Genomic DNA, 21,139 nt, shown 5'->3' with positions numbered 1-21,139 from the left:
GATGAAATCTACAGTCATGTTTAAGCTAAGATTTTTGCCATTATATAACTAAGATAATGAAATGAAAAATATATTATGTTGATCATTTTGAGTAAAAGCACTTGCCTCCAGACCAGCAACATGTGCCAATTYTTAAGACTGATTCACTTTGAAACATCAGATAATGAACTGAAAAAGGAATTACTTAGACTTTTAACCATAGAAGGATCAGCATCTGCTGCTCTCATCTACAGTATAGCCTTGGAGATGCCTTTAAAACACCATATGCCTTTCCTTCATCAGCTATTTTCTAATTTTAGTTTTTCTTTTCATGAAAATGAAGAAGAACAAAGTAGGAAATGAAAATTAAGCACAGTGCAAACCTTAGAAAATATATTTGAAATAAAATATGATGCTATTGTTGCATTTTTAATAATATCCCAGTAAGGTGTGATCTTTCAAGGTGAAAGACATTAAGGCTTTGGGAAGAGGAAGGAATTTTACCCTTTGAAGAAGTCTTCTTTCTTTATAATGTTTTGCACAACTTGGGCTTTTCTGTACAAATGTAAGAACTGACTAACCAAAAAAATTCCGTGATAACTGGACAATTGCACCAATGGCATCAAGTGAATTAATGAACATACACATACGCTCACTAGGTTACTATGTACTAGGTTACACATAAGCTCACAGACCTTTCCCACACTCTGAAGTAAAAGTAGGAGGTAGACAGCACCTACYAGCCAGCAAGGACACATTCAGTTATTTTCATACTTGAATCAACGTTTCTCCAATAATTTCACAAGGAAATCATCATACGCCAATGCATTTTTTTTTCAAATCAGTAAAGAAATCCTTTAAATACAAAAACATATAAATACATATAAAAGAAAAAGTGAACACAGWTGATCTAGAAGTTCAAAATGTGTATGTGTCCAAGATAGCCTCATAGAAAAAACTGACCCTGTGAGAATGCAAGCTGAGCCASTGTGAAGACACAGGCATTTTAGTTAGATGGGAGAGACAGAGAAAACTAACTGAGAGAGAAGTTATGGAGATAGTTCTTTGCTCTGCTTTTAATTAACATCCATTTACAAATAACTGTGTATTTATAAGACAGCTTAGTAACTACTGCTTAAGTACAGCTTTAATAAATCTTTGGATAGTTCAAAAACTTCACAAAGAAAACGGAGAAGAGTAGACATCCCAAATATTTCTAAGATTAAGAAGCACTTAGAAGGGCTTTCTGCAACGTATCTTTTAGCTCAAAAAATATGACCACAAATAAGACCTTTCAAAAGACTCCTCCAGATAACCTTTAGAAAAATGATGCAATGAAAACAATGAAAATCTTCAGAGAMAAAGTGAGCCACCATCTTAGCTGCCATGTTGAAAGGAAACATCATTATATATCCTTTGTGCTCTTGAGAGGTAAAATAACCCATTTGTCCAACAGTGGACACGTATGGCCAAAGTATTTTTTGCTTTTTTTTTTTTATTTTGCTCTAAAAAATCTTTTTGATTTCTTCTAAAAAAAAGGACAAGAGTGGTGTAGTTTGCTGATGTGCATTTCTACACAGAAACAGAGTTACTTGCCTTAGCTCTCACTGAATTTCAGAAGGAAAAGCATAGGTCAGCAACTGCTATAAGTAGGTCAGATATTTTTAAAAAGATGCAGGAGGATAAAACATGTTTTCTAATGCTGCTTTTTTTTTTCAAAATTATTTCATTCAAAACTTTTATGATGCTTTTTCTCATTTCTTTTCTCCTAACATTTTTTTCTTCAAAAAACATTCATTCAGGTGTGTTCTTTGTTACCCTCTTTCTTCTAAATCTTCCTCTGTACAATGTGAGGGAGGGAGGATTGAAAAGTGATAGAAAGAATGCTAGTTTCACTTTSCCCTTAGATATGAAATATAACTTCCAAAATACAGCTAAAGAAATGAAACTTTCTCTATTAACACTTCAATTATTTTTTTTCCATCCTGCAAAAAGCTGTTTTCCATCAAAATAATCTGATTTGTTAAGCTCACTAAAAATGGAACTAAAAAAATATGAATATATAACGTTACCAGGAAGGCCAAACTACCTTGTGTGTAAAGCAGTCTGTCCTGTGTGTAAAGCCTGGCTGTTGTAAAAACTTTTTTATTCAGTCATTCTTGCTCAAAGACAATCAGCTTTTCACTAAGCTTTTATTCAATTTCTACTCTTAACAAATGGAGTCAACACTCACCATGGTATCACCAAAGCTTTTAATCACCACCTTGTGAAGGCTGAGAAAATACCTCAAACATCAAAGATACTTTGAGCTATGTGCACAGCCGAAACCTTTAGTAGAACACAGTGCAGACACCCCCAAGCTGGTGCTGGTGATGCTGGACTCCAGGATACATGGTCACTATGTTGTAACATATAGCATTTCACACTAACAACAAAGCTTATTGGATGGAGAACACAAGATAACAGATCTCTCCCAGAATGTTTGAGTGTCTAATACAATGCTGTTTTTATGCCCTGCAGATTTGCATTTGGGGCTCTGTGATTTTTCTTGTCACCAAACTGACTATGGCAAGCTTACACTTCATGTTATTATTAGCCCAGGCACCAGAGGCAATCTTGTTCGGGAGCAACTCTTTGCACAAACTTGAGTCTAACCTGAGTCTAAAAGCCAGGTCTTACATGGCTATAGTTGCCACACGCGCACACACACACACACAAACACACACACACACATACACATAGAGAAGAAACAAAACTGCAGTGCAAGTCAGGAATATTGAAATCTCCTCTGGAGATTTGTAAGCAAGTTACCTAGATAWACATATGAAGCAGAAAACTTCCACTTCTGAAAGTGTACTAATTTGGAAATAACCTAAATCTGCTAAATCACTTTACCCACATCCTACCCTGTTAGTATGCTGTGAGATTGTTCACTTTTTGTGCATGTCTGTAACATCAAGTGACAATAAGTGAAAATTTTGCTATTTTCACTTCTACTCTTCATATGAAAATCTGACCTAGAGCATCAAAAGTCATCATTGAAAGTGGACATTCTTGTACCTTATGATGAATGTACGCCTACCCAGCCCTATTAAGATGTCTGCCTCTCTGATTTCTTCCCCCACTCAGACATCAACTGTCACTAACAGTCCTGATGGCTGCATCCTATGGGGAAATAAGGCTAACTGTGTATACACCAGCCAAAAGTCATCTGAAAGAATGACTAAAACTCAATCATCTTACAAGGGCTGTAACTGGCTGGGATGTGGGGAGTTCATGAGAGTCAAGGGCAGACCCAAAAGTGTGGGGGAACAAACCATCTGGAAAATGTTCAAGGGCTGCTGACTTGTCCAGGGGCCCCTGCGCAGCCCCTACAACCTGCAAGCATAAGAATCCCGATGCATGGAGACCCGCTCATTTCTTATCTGCTTCTACCTCCCCTGTCCTAGGGCTCCCAGATTTCAAAGACTGTGGCCTCCCAACCTACTGCCTGTATGAGCCACACGATGCTCTTTACAACTGCCCACTCTGCTTCTCCGGATATCCCAGATACCCCATGAACTCTCAAATGATACTAGATGCTCATCTGCAAGCTACTGAGGGCTCTGTGTACAGAACAATTCAAGTGCTTAAAGTTAGATGTCTAGTGGCCTTTTAGATATCCTAAGATACCCTGCCAGATGCCAAGATGCACCTTCCCAGATCTACCATAGATCCCGTGTTACAGACTCCAGCTCTATATGGATATCTCAGGTACTCCAGGGTATCCTAAATGGCTCTCTCTMTMTMTATATATRTATATATATTTAGGAATTGTAGTTGTTTTCCTACATTTAGATGTCAATTGTATACAATCTGGCAGGGAAGATGCTATAAGGGATTCAATTCTGTGCTCTAGTGGTTGCAGTTCATCTGCACTATTTTAAAAATCTATGTCATGATTGGATGAGCCCAGTCCTAGAAATGATGGTTTTATTTTGTACTTTAACATTAGGAATKACCCTTTCTTTTGACAAATACATCATTTCATCTTGCAAGTTATAATTATATGACTGTATTCTGAATTGCTTATTGCAGTATATATATCCTTTAGAAATTCCTGGAAACAGTGAGTGACTGAATGCCTGTAGGAAATAATATTGCAGCTCTGCAGCAAGAGTGTAACTCTATACAGTACCTCATAAGAGGGAAAGATTATTCTATTTTAATACAGAAGTGATTTCAGTCTCTTGTGCTTCCCTGTCATACTCATGACCACCAAGATGTGTATTCAGGCACTAAGAGACCTGTATGCAGGCAGCCTGTCCAGGATTAGTTGCRAAGATGTAGAGGACAAGGGGCATCAATTTTTCAGTTCCTTCCCACACATTCCAGGTAATTCTTTGTAGTGTGCTGGGTTTGGACATGTTTCATTGTACTGTCCAGGAGCTCAGTGAGCAATCTCTCTGTTCTGTCCCATTCTGTGAGGATTTATTCCCTGTCTCTGTTCCAGATCATGTTGTTCTGAGAAACCACAGATAGGTATGTGCTAGGGTCTTGCTAACCTGCTCCTGTTCATGTCAGTGACTGTCACAGAACGAGTAGTGGCGTGGGTGAGTGGTGAGTGACAAAATGCACTTCATTCGTATGAAAGAAATAATAATAGGATTTATTAATATGGACAATGATTTCACGAGATTCTATGGCAAGGTCACTTCTTATTTACTTCATGGAGGCTCAAGATAATACACAATTACCTTGGGATACCCTCCCATTGGGTCACGAGGTTCAGATTGCACCACCTTGCTTCCCAGGATCCTTCTGAGAGGCATCTGGGTGCGGCTGGATCCAATCCTAGTCCCAGACCTGGTCAACAGTTTATGACTAAGGGTTTCTGTGCACAATTACAAAGTAAAGTTAAAGAAACAGAGTGTACTATATTCACTTACCACAAATCTGTTGTGGAAAGGCATCTCTCAGCCTCGAGGAGTATCCTTGAGAGCCATCCCTGCTCAAGAGGAGATCCTGGTGTGCAGCCCACTGCCATGCAAGRAGAGCTCAGGGGGCTCTCGGGCTGTCCGTGTATTTATAGGATAAGATAATTGACTTATAGTCATTCTTTCATTTCGGAGGACCATTGGCTAGTGTATTAGCCTTATCTCCCCGTTGGGATGCAGCCTTTAGGACTGTTATGTTGAGTCTGAGTGGGAGARGAAATCAGAATCRTGGAGCCTATCAGGATTAGATAAATCTCTGGTGATTATCAACTGAACAGGGCTGCATGTAAGGCACAGGTCAGGTTGAGCTGTGAAAGGAGCATATCCATCACAGTGACAAATAGTACTTTTATACTGATGGCATTTCACAGTCRTGCATTCACTTCTATCTCCATTCCTATGAGTCTAAATATTTAAATTAGAATCCTCCACAGCCCTAAAATCTGAACCCTGTGGCACTTTGATACCTACTGTCAAAAAATGACATCTAACTTTTATGATTCATAGAATCATAGAATCATTATGGTTGGAAAAGACCTTCAACATTATGGAGTCCAACCATAAACCGATCACCACTCTGCCTGCTAAACCATATCCCTATGTGCCTCATGTACATGTTTCTTGAACACTGCCAGGAACGGTGACTTCACCACTTCCCTGAGCGACCTATTCCAATGCTTCACCACTCTTCCATGTAGAAATTCTTCCTAATATCCAACTTGAAGCTCTCCTGGTGCAACTTGAGGTTGTTTCCTCTTGTACTATCCTTATTTATTCTGGAGAAGAGATCAACTGCCTCCTTACCACAACCTCTTTTCAGGTAGTTATAAACAGTGATAGGTCTATCACAACCTGAACCTCCTCTTCTCCAGGCAAATAACCCCAGCTCCCTCAGTCACTCCTCATAAGGTCTGTGTTCCAGCCACTTCACCAGCTACATTGCCCTCCTTTGAACACACTTCAGTACCTCCATGTCCTTCTTGTATTGAGAGGCCAAAAACTAAACAGGAGGCCGTTGGCCTTTTTGCCCACCTGGGCACACTGCTGGCTCATGTTCAGCTGGCTGTCAAGCAACACTTCCAGATCCTTTTCTGCTGTGCAGCTCTCCAGACACTCTACCCCAAGCCTTTAGCACTCCCATAAGTATTCTTCTCAAAAGTCTTCCAATATATTTTGATAATATTTTATGGTAAGGTTTCCACTTTCTTGGCTCAGAATTACAAATAACTATTATAATTCTTTTCGTTCTATGCAATCATTTCATCTATAAGTTCTACTGTGAAAGACAGATAAATTATATAGAGACAAATATAGATACCTAGATATCTATATTTAGATATCTATAAAATCCAATCTTCATATTCTATATATTTTATCGGATTCTAGTGAGATTTATGGTGTGCCTTCCCACTTTCTTATTCTCCATTATTCACCCTACATTATCCCTTTTTATCTAAGACAAATTGGAAAAAAAAAGTTAGAGAGGAAGGGGGAGAGATCCTTTCTATTCATAKTACAGCCAGAAAAAAAGTCCCTTGAGTAATGGAAAAAGTATTATTTCTTTCACTTTTAAATAGTGTTCTATGATTCTATGATTCTAAATATTCAAGTGGTTTGAAGCTCAAATTGCTGAACAGTCTAGCTGTTTATTCATATTAATTCAACATTATGACAGTAAAGAATAATTTGTATTCATCCAAGGAACAACAAATCCTCCTAACTAATTTCAGTAGAATCATAAAATTATAATTAGGTACAGGTTTTATCATAAACAATCCAGACCAAAATTACTTTAAATAAATCATATTTTTTCCATCTTAGAAGAAGATTAAACATTCATTCATAACTTTAAACATGTAAACACAAATATTCTTATGTGGCCATTGGAATGTGGAAAAAGAAAAAGGAAACAGAAGACAATCATATTACTTAACTGTTTCAATAGTTCTAAATATATAAAACATACTCATCAAGGAGAATTCAGTCTTCTATTCAGTGCTACTCYTTGTTTCTTTTAAAGTACTTTCTTGTTGCCCTGCATAAACTGTAAGCACCCTGATTTGCAAGCCACACTGCCTTCTGTTTAGACTAGCAATTTGCCTTTTAGCAGCTTTGTGAATCGGTACTCCTAGAGCTTCCCACCTCCAGGACTACAGTAGATATCCTTTAGTAGAAGTGCTGACAGATACGTCTGCGCCCACTGCACACCCCTAAGAAATGACAGCCCTAAGTCTGCTTACTACTGCACACCCCTAAGAAATGAAGCACTGAACCATCCGTTTAACTCATGCACAAATAAATTTCACTCACAAGGAATGAGGGAAGCCAGATGAATGTCGGTTTTTTCCAACTTTTCTCCTGTTTTCCTGAAATGCTGCAGTCCTTTCCATGCCTGTTGTTCTTCCTCTGGCTGCTGGAGGCCTGGAAAGGGAGAAAAGCACATTGTAGCGCTTGTGTCTTCTMCCTTCTTGGTCTGTCAGCCAGTAATTTTCAAAACTTTCTAGAGGGTTATTGGATAAGGAAACATGTAACACCAGCTTTCACCCCACAATGGTCTGACAGCTAGCTGCAAGCTCCCCCAGAGTCATGGGGCAAAGACAGATCCACCACCACCCATCCTGCCTGTATGACATTTACCTCAAAAAATCATTTCTGAATCCAGGTCCCACTGGCTGGTGCTTCTGGTTTTTGAGAATTTGGGGAGGGGAATCCCTTTGARTCTTTCCTTATTTTCTTCACAGAAATCATCTTCTGAATTTAGCATAGGGAAGGGTGTTCAGAAGATCTCGCGATGTTACAGAAAGATTAGGGACATGTCTATAGCGCTGCCAAATAAGGATATACAGCCAGGCTACGCTTGTGATTGGGGATTGGGCATTGCCTGCAGCACTTCTGCCAGAGCGGAAACTATAAAGGATGTGTGAAGCAAGCAATAAACGTCACTTAGCATACCATTACATTGGTGTCAGTGCTTTGTAACCCCGGGGGGGATGGCCTCGGCCCAGGAACCAAAGCAACGTCATTTAACATCAGATACTGAATTCCAACAACAGCCAGCAGTGTCAGAAAAAAAAAAAAAAAATGGAAAATTGGAGCAAAATGCTGAGTYCTGTCTTATGCTACATCACTTACTTATGCTAAGCTCCCTACACTTCTAAGCTCCCTGCATTTCCCCCTCCCCATGTTAAAGCTCCCACTCTATAAGCTAGTATATATGATTCTTATGTCTTATTCTAGCAAAGTGCGCCCACTTATCTAATTCTCTCTCTTTCGCTCTGGATAAACTAAATTTTGCGAAATAGAGAGAATAATATTTTTCTAATGCAAGCTAAAGCACAACTACTAAGGCAAAGCACACAGAATAATGTAACAATTAATAGTACCACCCTCATTTAGCAGGAGACCCTCCCTGTTTATCATGGGGCCTTCCTCCTTCTCCTTGTTGACGAGTCGCTTCTGTTCCTCATTCGTCCCGCTGTTCTGCCTGCAGCTCCTCCTTCTTTTCTGTGGTCTCTTTCCCATCAGGAACATCTGTAGGAGAAAATTCTCCAAAACTCAGATTATTATCTCTTTGTTTTGTCAATTCAGGGTGGATGCACCTTGCAGGAATCCACTGTAAGGTCTCCCCTTTCTCAAACGCTGCATACCCTCTCCCCAGAGTTCTAAGGCGCCATCCTGTTTCCCATTCTATGTTCCCGGGAAATCTTACCCTTACTATAGGATATTTCTCCGTTTCCTTATCTTCCTTTTTTGTAAAAATGAAGGTGTATAAGGGTCTGTTATTCACCCTAATATGATAATTAAGCACATACAGTGCTCAACATAGTGTGGGGCCAGGAGTCGACAACTTGTCGCCATGGGCCCTGGGAGATCGTCCTGAACAAAGGGAGCAGTTAAGGGGAGAATTGTTGCCCTGGGAGGGACAAAGATAAGGCTGATCACCCTGAACAAGGGGAGATGTTGGGGGAAGTATTGTTTCAAGGTTTGTGGACGGAACTTGGTTTGTTACTCGGTATTTCTTATAACCTGTTTGTAGCTGTTTTGCATCTAGCCAATCAAGGAGTGCCTGACTTGAGGAGGCGCCCAATCCTTGTAAAGACACGCTTCCTTCTGATCTGTATAAACGTGTATGCAACAACAATAAAGTCGACACTTGGCTTGCATCAAGCTATGTCCCGTCTCTCACTCGCGGCAACATAGTATCTCATGCTGTTTACCTAGGGGAATTCCTTCCGCATGTTCTTCCCCCTTCCCAAGACACTTAAGCTGCGTCTTTAGGGTATGATGAGCTCGCTCTATTATACGTGCTATTATACAGAATTCCATGAATAAGTTTTATATCCCACTTCTGACACCATGTGGTGGTCTCTTTGGCTCGAAAGCATGGTCCATTATCTGTTTTTATAACTTCAGGTTTACCTAGCCGCACAATGGCAGTTTCCCAATGCGCTATGATAGTTTTTGCCGTCTACTTCCGGTGGGCCATGGCTATTATAATGGAGCGAAATGTGTCGATGGTAACTGCAAGGTGTTTGTTAGGTCCAAATTTATCATATATAGTGAAGTCCGACTGTCATAATCCACTAGATTGCAGGCCACGTGGATTCACACCCATTGACCATAGAGCCAAATTTTTGGCAATGGGGACAAATTGCGACTACTTTCCTCGCCTCCATGATCATCAATCCTGTTTCTTTTGCCAAGGCTTTTGCCCCAAGATGAAGGAATTTATGAAGTTTTTGTGCTTCTTGTACTGTCCATACTTCTGGAGCCTTCTGATCTGTCTTCGCGTTGCCTTCTATAAGGGGACCTGGACCTCTTTGATGGCTGTTGACGTGAATGATCGCTACGATTCCTGACCTCAGCTGTCAGGCCCTATCTAACAGCCAAGCTATACTAGTACTCGCAGTGCCTTGATATTTCATCTGAGATAGTAGCTTGAGGACATACGTGGAATCTGTACAAATATTAATGTTGTTCCATTCCAAGGGCCATTTCTATCGCCTTTGCTTCCAACCACTGGACACTCTCAGCGTCCCCTTCCCAAGTCACTGCATTCCATTGCTTGTTCTTCCACCAGGTCACTGCTGCACTTTCTGTAACACTGGATGCATCGGTGAAGCATGTTGTTCCTGGCTTGGGCGTCTCCGTTATCTGAGGAGTCAAGGTAACTCCAATACTGTGAACAGGTTCATGCCATTGAGGGGATGCTCCAGTGACAATTTCTCCTGGGTAATTTATTAGCGCTATTTGGAGCTCCTCATCAATCTGCCATAGGCATTGTATCTGCCTTTTTGACCATGTAAATTGTATTGTATCAGGCTCTTTGTCAAACTCTTGGATACAGGTGTGTCGCAGGTCACCAATCATCCTGCTGATGACCTTCGGAGCCGGACAGAAGGCTTCTTTCTGGGTTTGCTGCTATTGCCACAATAGGGGTCTATCTTTTCCTTTTAAATTCTGGAATAACAGATCAACGATGCCTGTAGGCGTAGCTGTCCACCCAGCATTGATGGGCTCTGACTGGTCATCTCCTGCAAACCAACCTGCACGAGGAGAGCAGGCGTCCTTGCTTGGTTGTCGGTTGGTCAGTTCATTTCTCAGTGCTCCCTTCTTGCATCCCTCTCTGCTTGGCTCGCTTCCTCAGTGGACTTCTTGTTTTTCTCTCCTCAASGCCACCTTAGAGACAGAGCTATGTGCTTTGTTAAACATGCCTTTCCTAAACGTGCTGTTAAACAGGCTAAGTGCTCTGTTAACCTTCTTGTGTGGCTGGTTCAGTGTGCCTACTCAGAGTTTCTTCTAAGTACATTCCTACAATTCCCTCTTTTTCTTTTTAAACCAGCGATACCCTCCTCAGAGCACCCTCAATCATTTTTAACATAATTCTTAACCCACAGGACATAATTATAATCACAGTTACAATAGTGATCAGAATCATTAACCCTTGTTTGAACAAATCCAAAAATCATAATGTTAAGTCCAAGCCTTTTTGCCCTTTATCAATTCCCGATTTCACAATCATTAATTTCCCCTCAAAGTCTTCACACTCATGCTCTTGTACTAAAAGCAAAATCAATAACAGTGTGATTCTGTACTGTAGCATGCCTATCTATATCTATATCTATCTATATCTGTATCTGTATCTGTATCTTATATCTGTATCTATATACCTATATCTAAATTTTCATAACAATTGTTATTATAATACTGGGCCAGATAGCCTGGCTCATTGTCCGTTTTAATTTCTCACCCACTAAAGCAGGATGATTACTTAGCAGCTCCCTGTGAAATGAGACAGCTGCAGAGCAGTTACTTAAGAGAGAATATTTTCTAGCCAGATAATGAGACTGGGCATTCTTCCCATGGATGAGAGGTGGACGAGAAGCTCCAAGCTTGCGGGCGTCCCCGCAGAGACAAGATCGGTCTCAGTTGGAGTCTCTCCCCGTCTCAGATCCACAATTGTTTTGTATCTGGCGTGTCCTGTCACGTAGGGCCCATACGTGTCAGGAGGTGACCAGAGGGCAGGCAAAGCTCCACCTTTATCAATATGCAGCTTTCCCTGGTGTGTGCATACACGGCCACCAGTGAGGGTCTCTGGTCTCRYTATGAGGGTCCTACCTTTATTACCTTCATCTCCCTTGCTTCGYGTTTAACCTGTGAACTAGCTTACAGGTCTGCTCCTCTAGCATTGTAAAGGCAGCTAGAAAGTGGCATCAGGCATCACGCATATGACTGCAAGTATGTAATATAAAGCTGCGTTCAGCTATTTGTTGTACTGCAGACCATAGGTCCAAGAGTGCCGAAAAGAGTGAATGTTAGTGACATCATCTGCAAACCTAGAGAGGTGTCAGGCTTCAAGGGTTCACCTCCATGGCAGATGATATTGATAATCTGGACAGGTCTAAATAATTCACTGTGCCTGTTCAGTCGTGATACGGAACATCTGTGTAAGCACTCTGGTGAAAGAAGGCATGAGACAATCGTGCCTGCTGGAATGTGTCTGGAAGGGTGGCCCTCCCGGCAAGGCTGTCAGCATCCTGATTTCCCTCCATTAGAGGACCAGGCAACATTGTAGGAGACCTGATAGGCGTTATAAAGTAAGGAGCATGGTGACGCTTCACGAAATGTAAAGGTCATTAAGAAAAGTGTAATGCCAAGGATCAGCTACTTCCTTCAAGCAGCACTCCTTCTGAATGTTAATCAGTCCTGCAACTTATGCTAACAGAAACAATATTAATTACATGTGAAAACATTCGAAAACAGTGAATCACCATCACAAGTTACACAGTTCACAAAATGTCCATAGACTCRAAMRTYCTGMCAYCCCSCTGCCYCRRGACYGCTCAGCTGCKGCCAGCGGGCTAAYCTTGGARTAAGATAACTSAGCAACTTTTGCTCCGTGCCAGAAGAGGGGAAAGGAGGGGGAGCGACCTTGCTTGCTGTCACTTCCACTGCTTCCCTGTGCCAGGGAGGAGGATGAGGCATTGCTTTCTCAAGGTCATGGGAGGCAGGAAGAGGAGACGATGAAAGAGCCGCCCCACCTACTTCTGGCCCTGGGCTCCTGTCTCTTCCTCTGCACTGTGCTTCCATTCCATCAGGAGAATAATATATTGCATGAGAATCGGTATCATTTTTGGAATTAGCTCCCAGTTCTGATTGGGCGGAAACAGATCTGGCTCTTGTTCAGGGTCTACAGGTCCTGGATCTAGGGGATTGTCAGGTAGACCCACACAAGCCACAGTGCATTCCTCATCTTGATCCATACCTTGATCTTCCTCCTCATCTCCTTCCTCCTCTTCCACCCCGCCAGTCTGGGTGCCTGTATCATTCTCCTTCTCAACYTCTCTGTATATCCTATCAATCCCCCCACACAAATATGATCTCACTCTCCTCCACACATCAGTGTCCTCCTTAGCCTCTTTCAAGAGTGTCAGTATCTTTCCCAAAGTTACTAATTCTTGCGTTTTTCCCGCCATCGCTCCGTCAGTTAGCGCTGCTCACATTTTTGTCCGATTCTTCTCGTTAAAAATCTCTGCCAGAGAGGCTATAACACCTTCCTTAATCAATCTTTTCACACACTCCTGGGCCTGCTTCGRCTTGATACAAGTCTTAAATTCTTTGCCCAACTCTTTCAGTACCTTCATCGCGGCTTACTTCCATTGCTGCCTTGCAGCTTTCCCTCCTACCGAGCGTACCACGTCGGGGCCAACCACCACCCCCTCCACTGTGTGACTCACGTGTCTCACCAGTTGTTGTGAACTGCCTTGATCACGTCGGGAACTCCCTTGACAACTGGGCGGTTAGAAATCTCATGAAGTTCAACAAGGGCAAGTGCAGGGTCCTGCACCTGGGGAGGAAGAACCCCGGATACCAGAACAGGCTGGGGACTGACCTGCTGGAGAGCAGCCCCGCAGAGAGGGACCTGGGTGTCATGGCAGACGACAAGATGGCCATGAGGCAGCAGTGTGCCCTGGTGGCCAAGAAGGCCAACGGGATCCTGGGGTGCATTAAGAAGAGTGTCTCCAGCAGGTCGAGGGAGGTGATTGTCTCCCTATACACAGCCCTGACGAGGTCACATCTGGAGTACTGTGTCCAGTTCTGGGCTCCCCAGCACAAGAGGGATGTGGAGCTGCTGGAGAGAATCCAGCGCAGGGCTATGAGGATGATCAGGGGCCTGGAACACCTGCCCTGTGAGGAAAGGCTGAGAGAGCTGGGCCTGTTCAGCCTGGAGAGGAGAAGGCTGAGGGGGGACCTGATCAGCGTGTATAAATACCTCAAGGGAGGGAGGGAGTGAGGAGGAGGGGGCCGGCCTCTTTTCAGTGGTGGCCAGCGATAGGACTAGAGGAAATGACCACAAGCTGAGGCACCAAAAGTTCCACAGGAACTTGAGAAAACACTTCTTGACAGTGAGGGTGACAGAGCACTGGAACAGGCTGCCCAGGGAGGTTGTGGAGTCTCCTTCTCTGGAGACCTTTAAAACCCGCTTGGGTGCAGCCCTATGCCACGTGCTCTAGGTGACTCTAGTGCACCCTCGGTTGGACGAGATGACCTCTGGAGGTCCCTTCCAACCTTAAGCATTCTATGATTCTATGATATTGATATTTCAGCTTGATTTATTCATCTTATTATCATTAGTTCTTATTAGGGAATGCTTTATGCATTATACATATATATATTTTTAATGGATTATACGTATTTCATTTATACAAATGTATAAAATATTTAAACACATATAAATATATGATTTATAAATATATATGCACATTTAGCAAATGTGTACATACATATATGTGTGTATATATATATCTATAAATATGTGTAAATAGTAGGAAAGGACTTCCTGACATCCTGATTTCTGAGACTCCTATTCCTGCTTCTACCTTCTGTATTCTTCTTTTTTGCATTTACACTCAGTCAGGAATTTCCTGTTTATCCTTCATCTTCATTATCCATTATCTTCATCTACTGTAAGACACTCAAAAAGGCAGGAGCTTTGCAGAATGCAAGCCTCTGTTTGCTTATCATTATTATTTGTCAACTTGTGCTTGAAACACTAAGCTTCAGCCTGAAGTTCATAATGTAATGTCATTACATGCTGTCAAATTTTCTACTAGGCTTTTGTGCAGTATGCTTGCCCTGAAAATTGCTTGGTAAATTTGTATCGCAGCCATTTGTCTTTGATATGAGTTACAACATCATCAACCCCAAATCTCAGAACTAATTCTGGTTAAACTTGGGAAATCTATCAAGATTATAGTAGAATACTTTTGGTATTTCCAGTATTGGAGATTTTTGCAACAGTCGTCCTCAAAATCAAATACCCATCAGAAATTTCTATAAGATGCTGAGCTACAATGGAACATTTTTATCAAAGCACCAAAAACAAGCAAACAAACAAAACATATTTTTCTGCCTAATCATTTATGTACGAACAGACAAGGAATTGTTGCTACAGCTAAGAGTTAGCCAACACTTTTTTTGTGTTGGAGGGATTTAGGACCTGTAGTGATTTCCCAAGCCAGTTGATCTATTCTTCTGCTCTTAGAGGAAGTCACCTTATAGCAGTTCCACCCATAAATCCAAGTACAGAGGTACTAAATCCAAGTACAGAGGTACTAAATTTAATTTACTTTTTTTTTCCCAATAAAGTTTCTTTCAAAACAGCATTCTTCTTAGACTTAAAAACTCTCAGCCAACTCCAAATGAGAGTTCTAACCACAACCAGTGATACCATATTCTCTCTGCATTAACACTGGCCTTTTGTTTACATGGTCCTTCTCCTTCAGTCATCTTTACCCGGTTTCACTTATCTATAAAAGCTAATATGTAAAAAGGTAAAAACTCCTTTGAGCCATCGTTGTGCAAAAGTCATGCAGCATCCTCTTGTTTAACAGTCTCTATTTCCCCAGTCAACCTCATGCCCATTCTTTGCATTTGCAGTTTTGCTTGCTTGAACATAGATGAGCAGAACTGTCCAGAGTATTCCAGGTGAGCCTAGAAACACCTCTTTCAGCAAGATCGTTTTTTTTCTATATTTCAAACAGAAGAAACCTGTGTTTGTCTTTTTTTTTTTCCCTTTTTCTCATTTGCCTTTCTTGCATTTGTCTTATTTCCATATGACATCACAGTAGTGGATAAGAGTTATCTTATGTTAATATGTTAATAATCCTTCATTGTTCTCTCCAGTGTTTATTCAATAAACCTCCCAGTCTGTCTGGAAATTCTTGCTATTAATTCTTATTACAAAACTGCAGCCACATCATCAAGACCATTCATTTCTATTCACACCATTCAGTGTCTTCCAAACAGGCATTATCAGCACTTCCCATTCCAGTTTCCATCCTGCAGCAATAAAATATTTGCTTGCTATAGGCTGAGCTGCACCATAAAAAAACATATTTTTCATAATGAAATGAACCTATGAGGATTCAGAATGAGCTGTTTTAGAAAAATCCCAAGCCACCTGCATTTTACTATTAAACACTGAATGGTATGTAGCCTGCTTGATTAGCTAGTTGAATCTCCTCTGTGAATTTATTTTATATTCCAGCTCTAACCATACCAATTAAGTTAGCTTACTAAAATGCAAAAGGTACATTTTCAGGTGCAGTTTAGGGGGAAAAATAAAAATTGGAGGAAAAAAAAGGTTCTGGGCAAATAATGCTTTGAAATTAAATAATTAACTAAGAAGTATGTTTAAGTAGCTCACTATTTCAGAGAACTTTAGAAAGTGATTATTTTTCATGTTTTATATAGCATTTTATTCTAAGCACATAGAACCCATCCCCATGAGGTACTAGATTGCCCTTACAGCTAGTAAAGTTCATGAGAATTATGTGGAAACATCTTTGGATAGTTTCCATGCTCAACAGCAGTAGATTTTATAATAGAAATGGAGGTTTTTTAACTTTACATCCTGACCAAAACATGCAGAGTTCTCAAGTAAGTCAGAAGATTTTGCCTTCTGTATCATAGAAGATACAAGTATCTTCTATGCATTAACAATTGTGTTGTGTAACAGTTATATATTTTGTTTGTTTTCATAGAAAACAAACTGTGGCTGCAGTTTATTTGTTTTCATAGAAAAGAAAAAGATATACTATTAGCTAAGATACCAAAATACAACCCAAGAGGAGGGCGAGGGAGGGGCGAAGGACGACGACGTCGGGTGATGGAGGGCAAAGGAGGGGAATTAGGGGCGAAGGAGGGCGACATCGGGAGACGTCAGGTGACGTCGGGCGACGGAGAGGCGAAAGAGCGGGACGTCGGGCGACGGAGAGGCGAAAGAGCGGGGACGTCGGGCGACGGAGAGGCGACGTCGGGCGACGGAGAGGCGAAAGCGGGTGACGTCTGGAGAAGGAGGGGCGACCGAGGGCGACAGAGGGGCGACGGAGGGCGACGGAGGGCGACGGAGAGGCGACGTCGGGCGACGGAGGGGCGAAAGCGGGCGACGGAGAGGCAAAGGAGCGGGGACGTCGGGCGATGGAGAGGCGACGTCTGGAGAAGGAGGGGCGAAAGCGGGCGACGGAGGGGTGGCGGAGGGCGCAGGAGGGCGACGGAGGGGCGACGGAGAGACGAAAGAGGGGCGACGGAGGGCGACGGAGAGGCGACGTCGGGCGAAGGAGGGGCGAAAGCGGGCGACGTCTGGAGAAGGAGGGGCGACCGAGGGCGACAGAGGGGCTGCGGAGGGGCGCAGGAGGGCGACGGAGGGGCGGTGGAGGGTGCAGGAGGGCGACGGAGGGGAGACGTCGGGCGACGGAGGGGCGACGTCGGGGCGACGGAGAGGTGAAAGCGGGCGACGTCTGGAGAAGGAGGGGCGAAAGCAGGCGACGGAGGGCGACGGAGGGGCAACAGGGGGCGGCGGAGGGCGAAGGAGGGCGACGTAGGGCGACGGAGAGGCGACGTCTGGAGAAGGAGGGGCGACAGATGGCGACGGAGGGGCGACGGAGGGGCGCAGGAGGGCGACAGAGGGGCAGTGGAGGGTGCAGGAGGGCGACGGAGGGGCGACGTCGGGCAACGGAGGGGCAACGTCGGGGCGACGGAGAGGCGAAAGAGCGGGGACGTCGGGCGACGGAGAGGCGACGTCGGGCGAAGGAGGGGTAAAAGCGGGCGACGTCTGGAGAAGGAGGGGCGAAAGCGGGCAACGGAGGGCGACGGAGGGCAACGGAGGGGCGACGGAGGCGCGGGGGAGGGCAAAGGAGGGCGACGGAGGGGCGATGTCGGGCGACGGAGAGGCAAAAGAGCGGGGACGTCGGGCGGCGGAGAGGCGACGTCGGGCGAAGGAGGGGCGAAAGCGGGTGACGGAGGGGCGCAGGAGGGCGACGGAGGGGCGGCGGAGGGCGCAGGAGGGCGACGTTGGGGGGACTGAGGGTGAAGGAGGGCGATGTCGGGGCGACGGAGGGGGAAGGAGGGCGAAGTCGGGGCGAAGGAGGGCGACGTCGGGGAGATGGAGGGCGAAGGAGGGCGATGTCGGGGCGACGGAGGGAGACGGTGGGCGACGGAGGGCGAAGGAGGGCGATGTCGGGGGAACCGAGGGCGACGGAGGGCGAAGGAGGTCAACGGAGGGCGACGGAGGGCGACGGAAGGCGAAGGAGGGGCAACATCGGGGCAACGGAGGGCGACGGAGGGCGACGGAAGGGCGACGGAAGGGCGACGGAGGGCGACAACGGGGCAACGGAGGGCGAAGGGGGGCGATGTCGGGGGGACCGACGGCGAAGGGGGGCGACAGAGGGGCGATGGAGGGCGAGGGAGGGGCGACGGAGGGCGAAGGAGGGCGACGGAGGGTGAAGGAGGGCGACGGAAGGCGACGGAGGGCGCAGCAGGGGCGCAGGAGGGGCGACGGAGGGCGAAGGAGGGGCGATGGAGGGCGAAGGAGGGGCGAAGGAGGGCGACATCGGGGAGACGGAGGGCGAAGGAGGGGCGACGTTGGGGGGAGCGAGGGCGTAGGAGGGCGATGTCGGGGCGAAGGAGGGGCGAAGGAGGGCGAAGGAGGGGCGAAGGAGGGGCGCGGTCGGGGCGGAGGGCGATCTCGGGGCGACGGAGGGCGACAGCAGGCAACGGAGGGCGAAGGGGGGCGATGGAGGGGGGACCGAGGGCGAAGGAGGGCGACGTCGGGGAGACGGAGGGCGAAGGAGGGCGATGTCGGGGCGACGGAGGGAGACGGAGGGCGACGGAGCGCGAAGGAGGGCGACGTCGGGGCAACGGAGCGCGAAGGAGGGCGATCTCGGGGCGAAGGAGGGGTGACGGAGGGCGACGGAGGGCGAACGGGGGCGATGTCGGGGGGACCGAGGGCGAAGGAGGGCGATGTCGGGGCGACGGAGGGCGACGGAGGGCGAAGTAGGGTGACGGAGGGGCGACGGAGGGCGACGGAGGGGCGACAACGGGGCGATGGAGGACGATGTCGGGGCGACGGAGGGCGAAGGGGGGCGGTGTCGGGGGGATGGAGGGCGAAGGAGGGCGACATCAGGGGCGACGTCGGGGCAACGGAGAGAGAAGGAGGGCGACGTTGGGGGGACGGAGGGCGAAGGTGGGCGACGTCGGGGGGACCGAGGGCGAAGGAGGGCGAAGGAGGGGCGACGTCAGGGCGACGGAGGGCAACGTTGGGGCGACGGAGGGCGAAGGAGGGGCGAAGGAGGGGCGACGGAGGGGCGACGTGGGGGCGACGGAGGGCGAAGGAGGGGCAACGGAGGGGCGACGGAGGGCGAAGGAGGGCGAAGGAGGGGCGACGGAGGGCGAAGGAGGGGCGACGGAGGGACGACGGAGGGCAAAGGAGGGGCGATGTCGGGGGGACTGAGGGCGACGGAGGGGCGACGGAGGGGCGATGTCGGGGGGACTGAGGGCGACGGAGGGCGACGGAGGGCGACATCGGGGTGACAGAGGGCGACGGCGGGCGACGGAGGGGGACGGTGGGGCGACGGAGGGGCGACGGAGGGCGACGTCGGTGCGACGGAGGGCGACGTTGGGGCAACAGAGGGCGACAGAGGGCGACATCGGGGCAACAGAGGGCGACGGAGGGCGACGGAGGGCGAGGGACGGCGACGGAGGGGTGGAGGAGGGCGAAGGAGGGCGACGTCGGGGCGACGGAGGGCGAAGGAGGGCGACGTCGGGGGGACCGAGGGGCGACGGAGGGCGACGTCGGGGCGACGCAGGGCGACGGAGGGCGACGTCGGGGCGAAGGAGGGGCGACGGAGGGCGAAGTCGGTGTGACGGAGGGCGAAGGAGGGCGACGGAGGGGCGACGGAGGGGCGACAGAGGGCGAAGGGGGGCGACGTCGGGRGGACCGAGGGCGAAGGAGGGCGACGTCGGGGCGACGGAGGGCGACGGAGGGGCGACGTCGGTGCGCCAAGGAGGGCGAAGGAGGGAGACGTCGGGGCAACAGAGGGCGACGGAGGGCGACGTCGGGGCGGAGGAGGGCGAAGGAGGGCGACGTCGGGGCGACGGAGGGCGACCGAGGGCGACGTCGGGGTGGCGGAGGGCGACGTCGGGGTGAAGGAGGGCGAAGGACGGGCGACGTCACGGCGAAGCAGGGCGAAGGAGGGGCGACCGAGGGCAACGTCGGGGTGACCGAGGGCGACGTCGGGGCGAAGGAGGGCGACRTCGGCCTCCACACAGCAGGGAGCCGGAAACACTGTTTTCCTTGCAGGGGAAAAGAGTCTCTCAAAAGGACCATACTTAGCCAGAATGCCCTCTGCTCAGAGGCCTTTTAGCAGGGAGTGATTATGGGCCTAGCACTTCGGAATGAACGACACCTGGCTGCCCAGAGGGCAAACAGCCCTTAAATACTCCTTGCCATTTAGGGGCTGGCTTCAGAAAAGCAAGGAGCACAGAAGTGCCCTGGTGTTCCTCTCCAAAGAGTCTCTATGAAGAAGATCAGTAAAGCAGAGAAAGCTCTGCTCAGAGTCTTTTTAGGAAGGAGCGATTAGTGGCTTCGTAATGGCACCACAGGCCCGAAATTTTCTGAATCCGGGCGAGGGACGGCGGCGGGCGAGGGACAGCGGCGGCGGGCTCCACACAGCAGGGAGCCTGAAAGACTGTGGTCCTTGCAGGGGAAAAGAGTCTCTCAAAAGGACCATACTGAGCCAGAATGCCCTCTGCTCAGAGGCCTTTTAGCAGGGAGTGAGTATGGGCCCAGCGTTTCAGAATGAGTGACACCTGGCTGCCCAGAGGCCAAACAGCCCTTAAATACTCCTTCCCATTTCAGGTTTGGCCTYGGAAAAGCAAGGAGCACAGAAGCGCCCTGCTCTTCCTCTCAAAAGAGTCTCTATGAAGAAGGTCAGCAAAGCAGAGAAAGTTCTGCTCAGACTCTTTTTAGGAAGGAGCGATTAGTGGCTTCACAATGGCACCGCAGGCCCTAAGTTTTCTGAAGGTGGGCGAGGGAAGATGACGTTGGGCGAAGGGCGGCGATGTTGGGTTCCACACAGCAGGGAGCCTGAAACACTGTGGTTCTTGTAGGGGAATAGAGTCTCTCAAAAGGACCATATTGAGCCAGAGTGCCTTCTGCTCAGAGGCCTTTTAGCAGTGGGTGAGTATGGGCCCAGCACTTCCCAATGAGCGACACCTGGCTGCCCAGAGGCCAAACAGCCCTTAAATACTCCTTCCCATTTCGGGTTTGGCTTCAGAAAAGTAAGGAATATAGAAGTACCCTAGTGGTCCTTTCGAAAGAGTCTCTATGAAGAAGCTTAGCC

At 47.0% G+C, this 21,139-nt stretch overlaps 1 protein-coding gene across 1 annotated transcript; it reads right to left on the bottom strand.

Annotated features, from left to right (window-relative positions):
* Nucleotides 1-16,647: 16,647 nt before the first annotated feature.
* Nucleotides 16,648-20,124, bottom strand: LOC112942691 (proline-rich extensin-like protein EPR1). Its single transcript, XM_026033678.1, has one exon. It carries the CDS (start codon nt 20,122-20,124, stop codon nt 16,648-16,650), a length of 3,477 nt encoding a protein of 1,158 aa, XP_025889463.1.
* Between the last annotated feature and the right edge of the window lie 1,015 nt (nt 20,125-21,139).

This window comes from Nothoprocta perdicaria, unplaced genomic scaffold (genome assembly GCF_003342845.1).
Source record: "Nothoprocta perdicaria isolate Ctin4 unplaced genomic scaffold, notPer1 scaffold_130, whole genome shotgun sequence".
NCBI lineage: Eukaryota > Metazoa > Chordata > Aves > Tinamiformes > Tinamidae > Nothoprocta > Nothoprocta perdicaria.
Note: the sequence above shows the minus strand (reverse complement) of the source record. Positions and strands in the feature narration are given on the sequence as shown.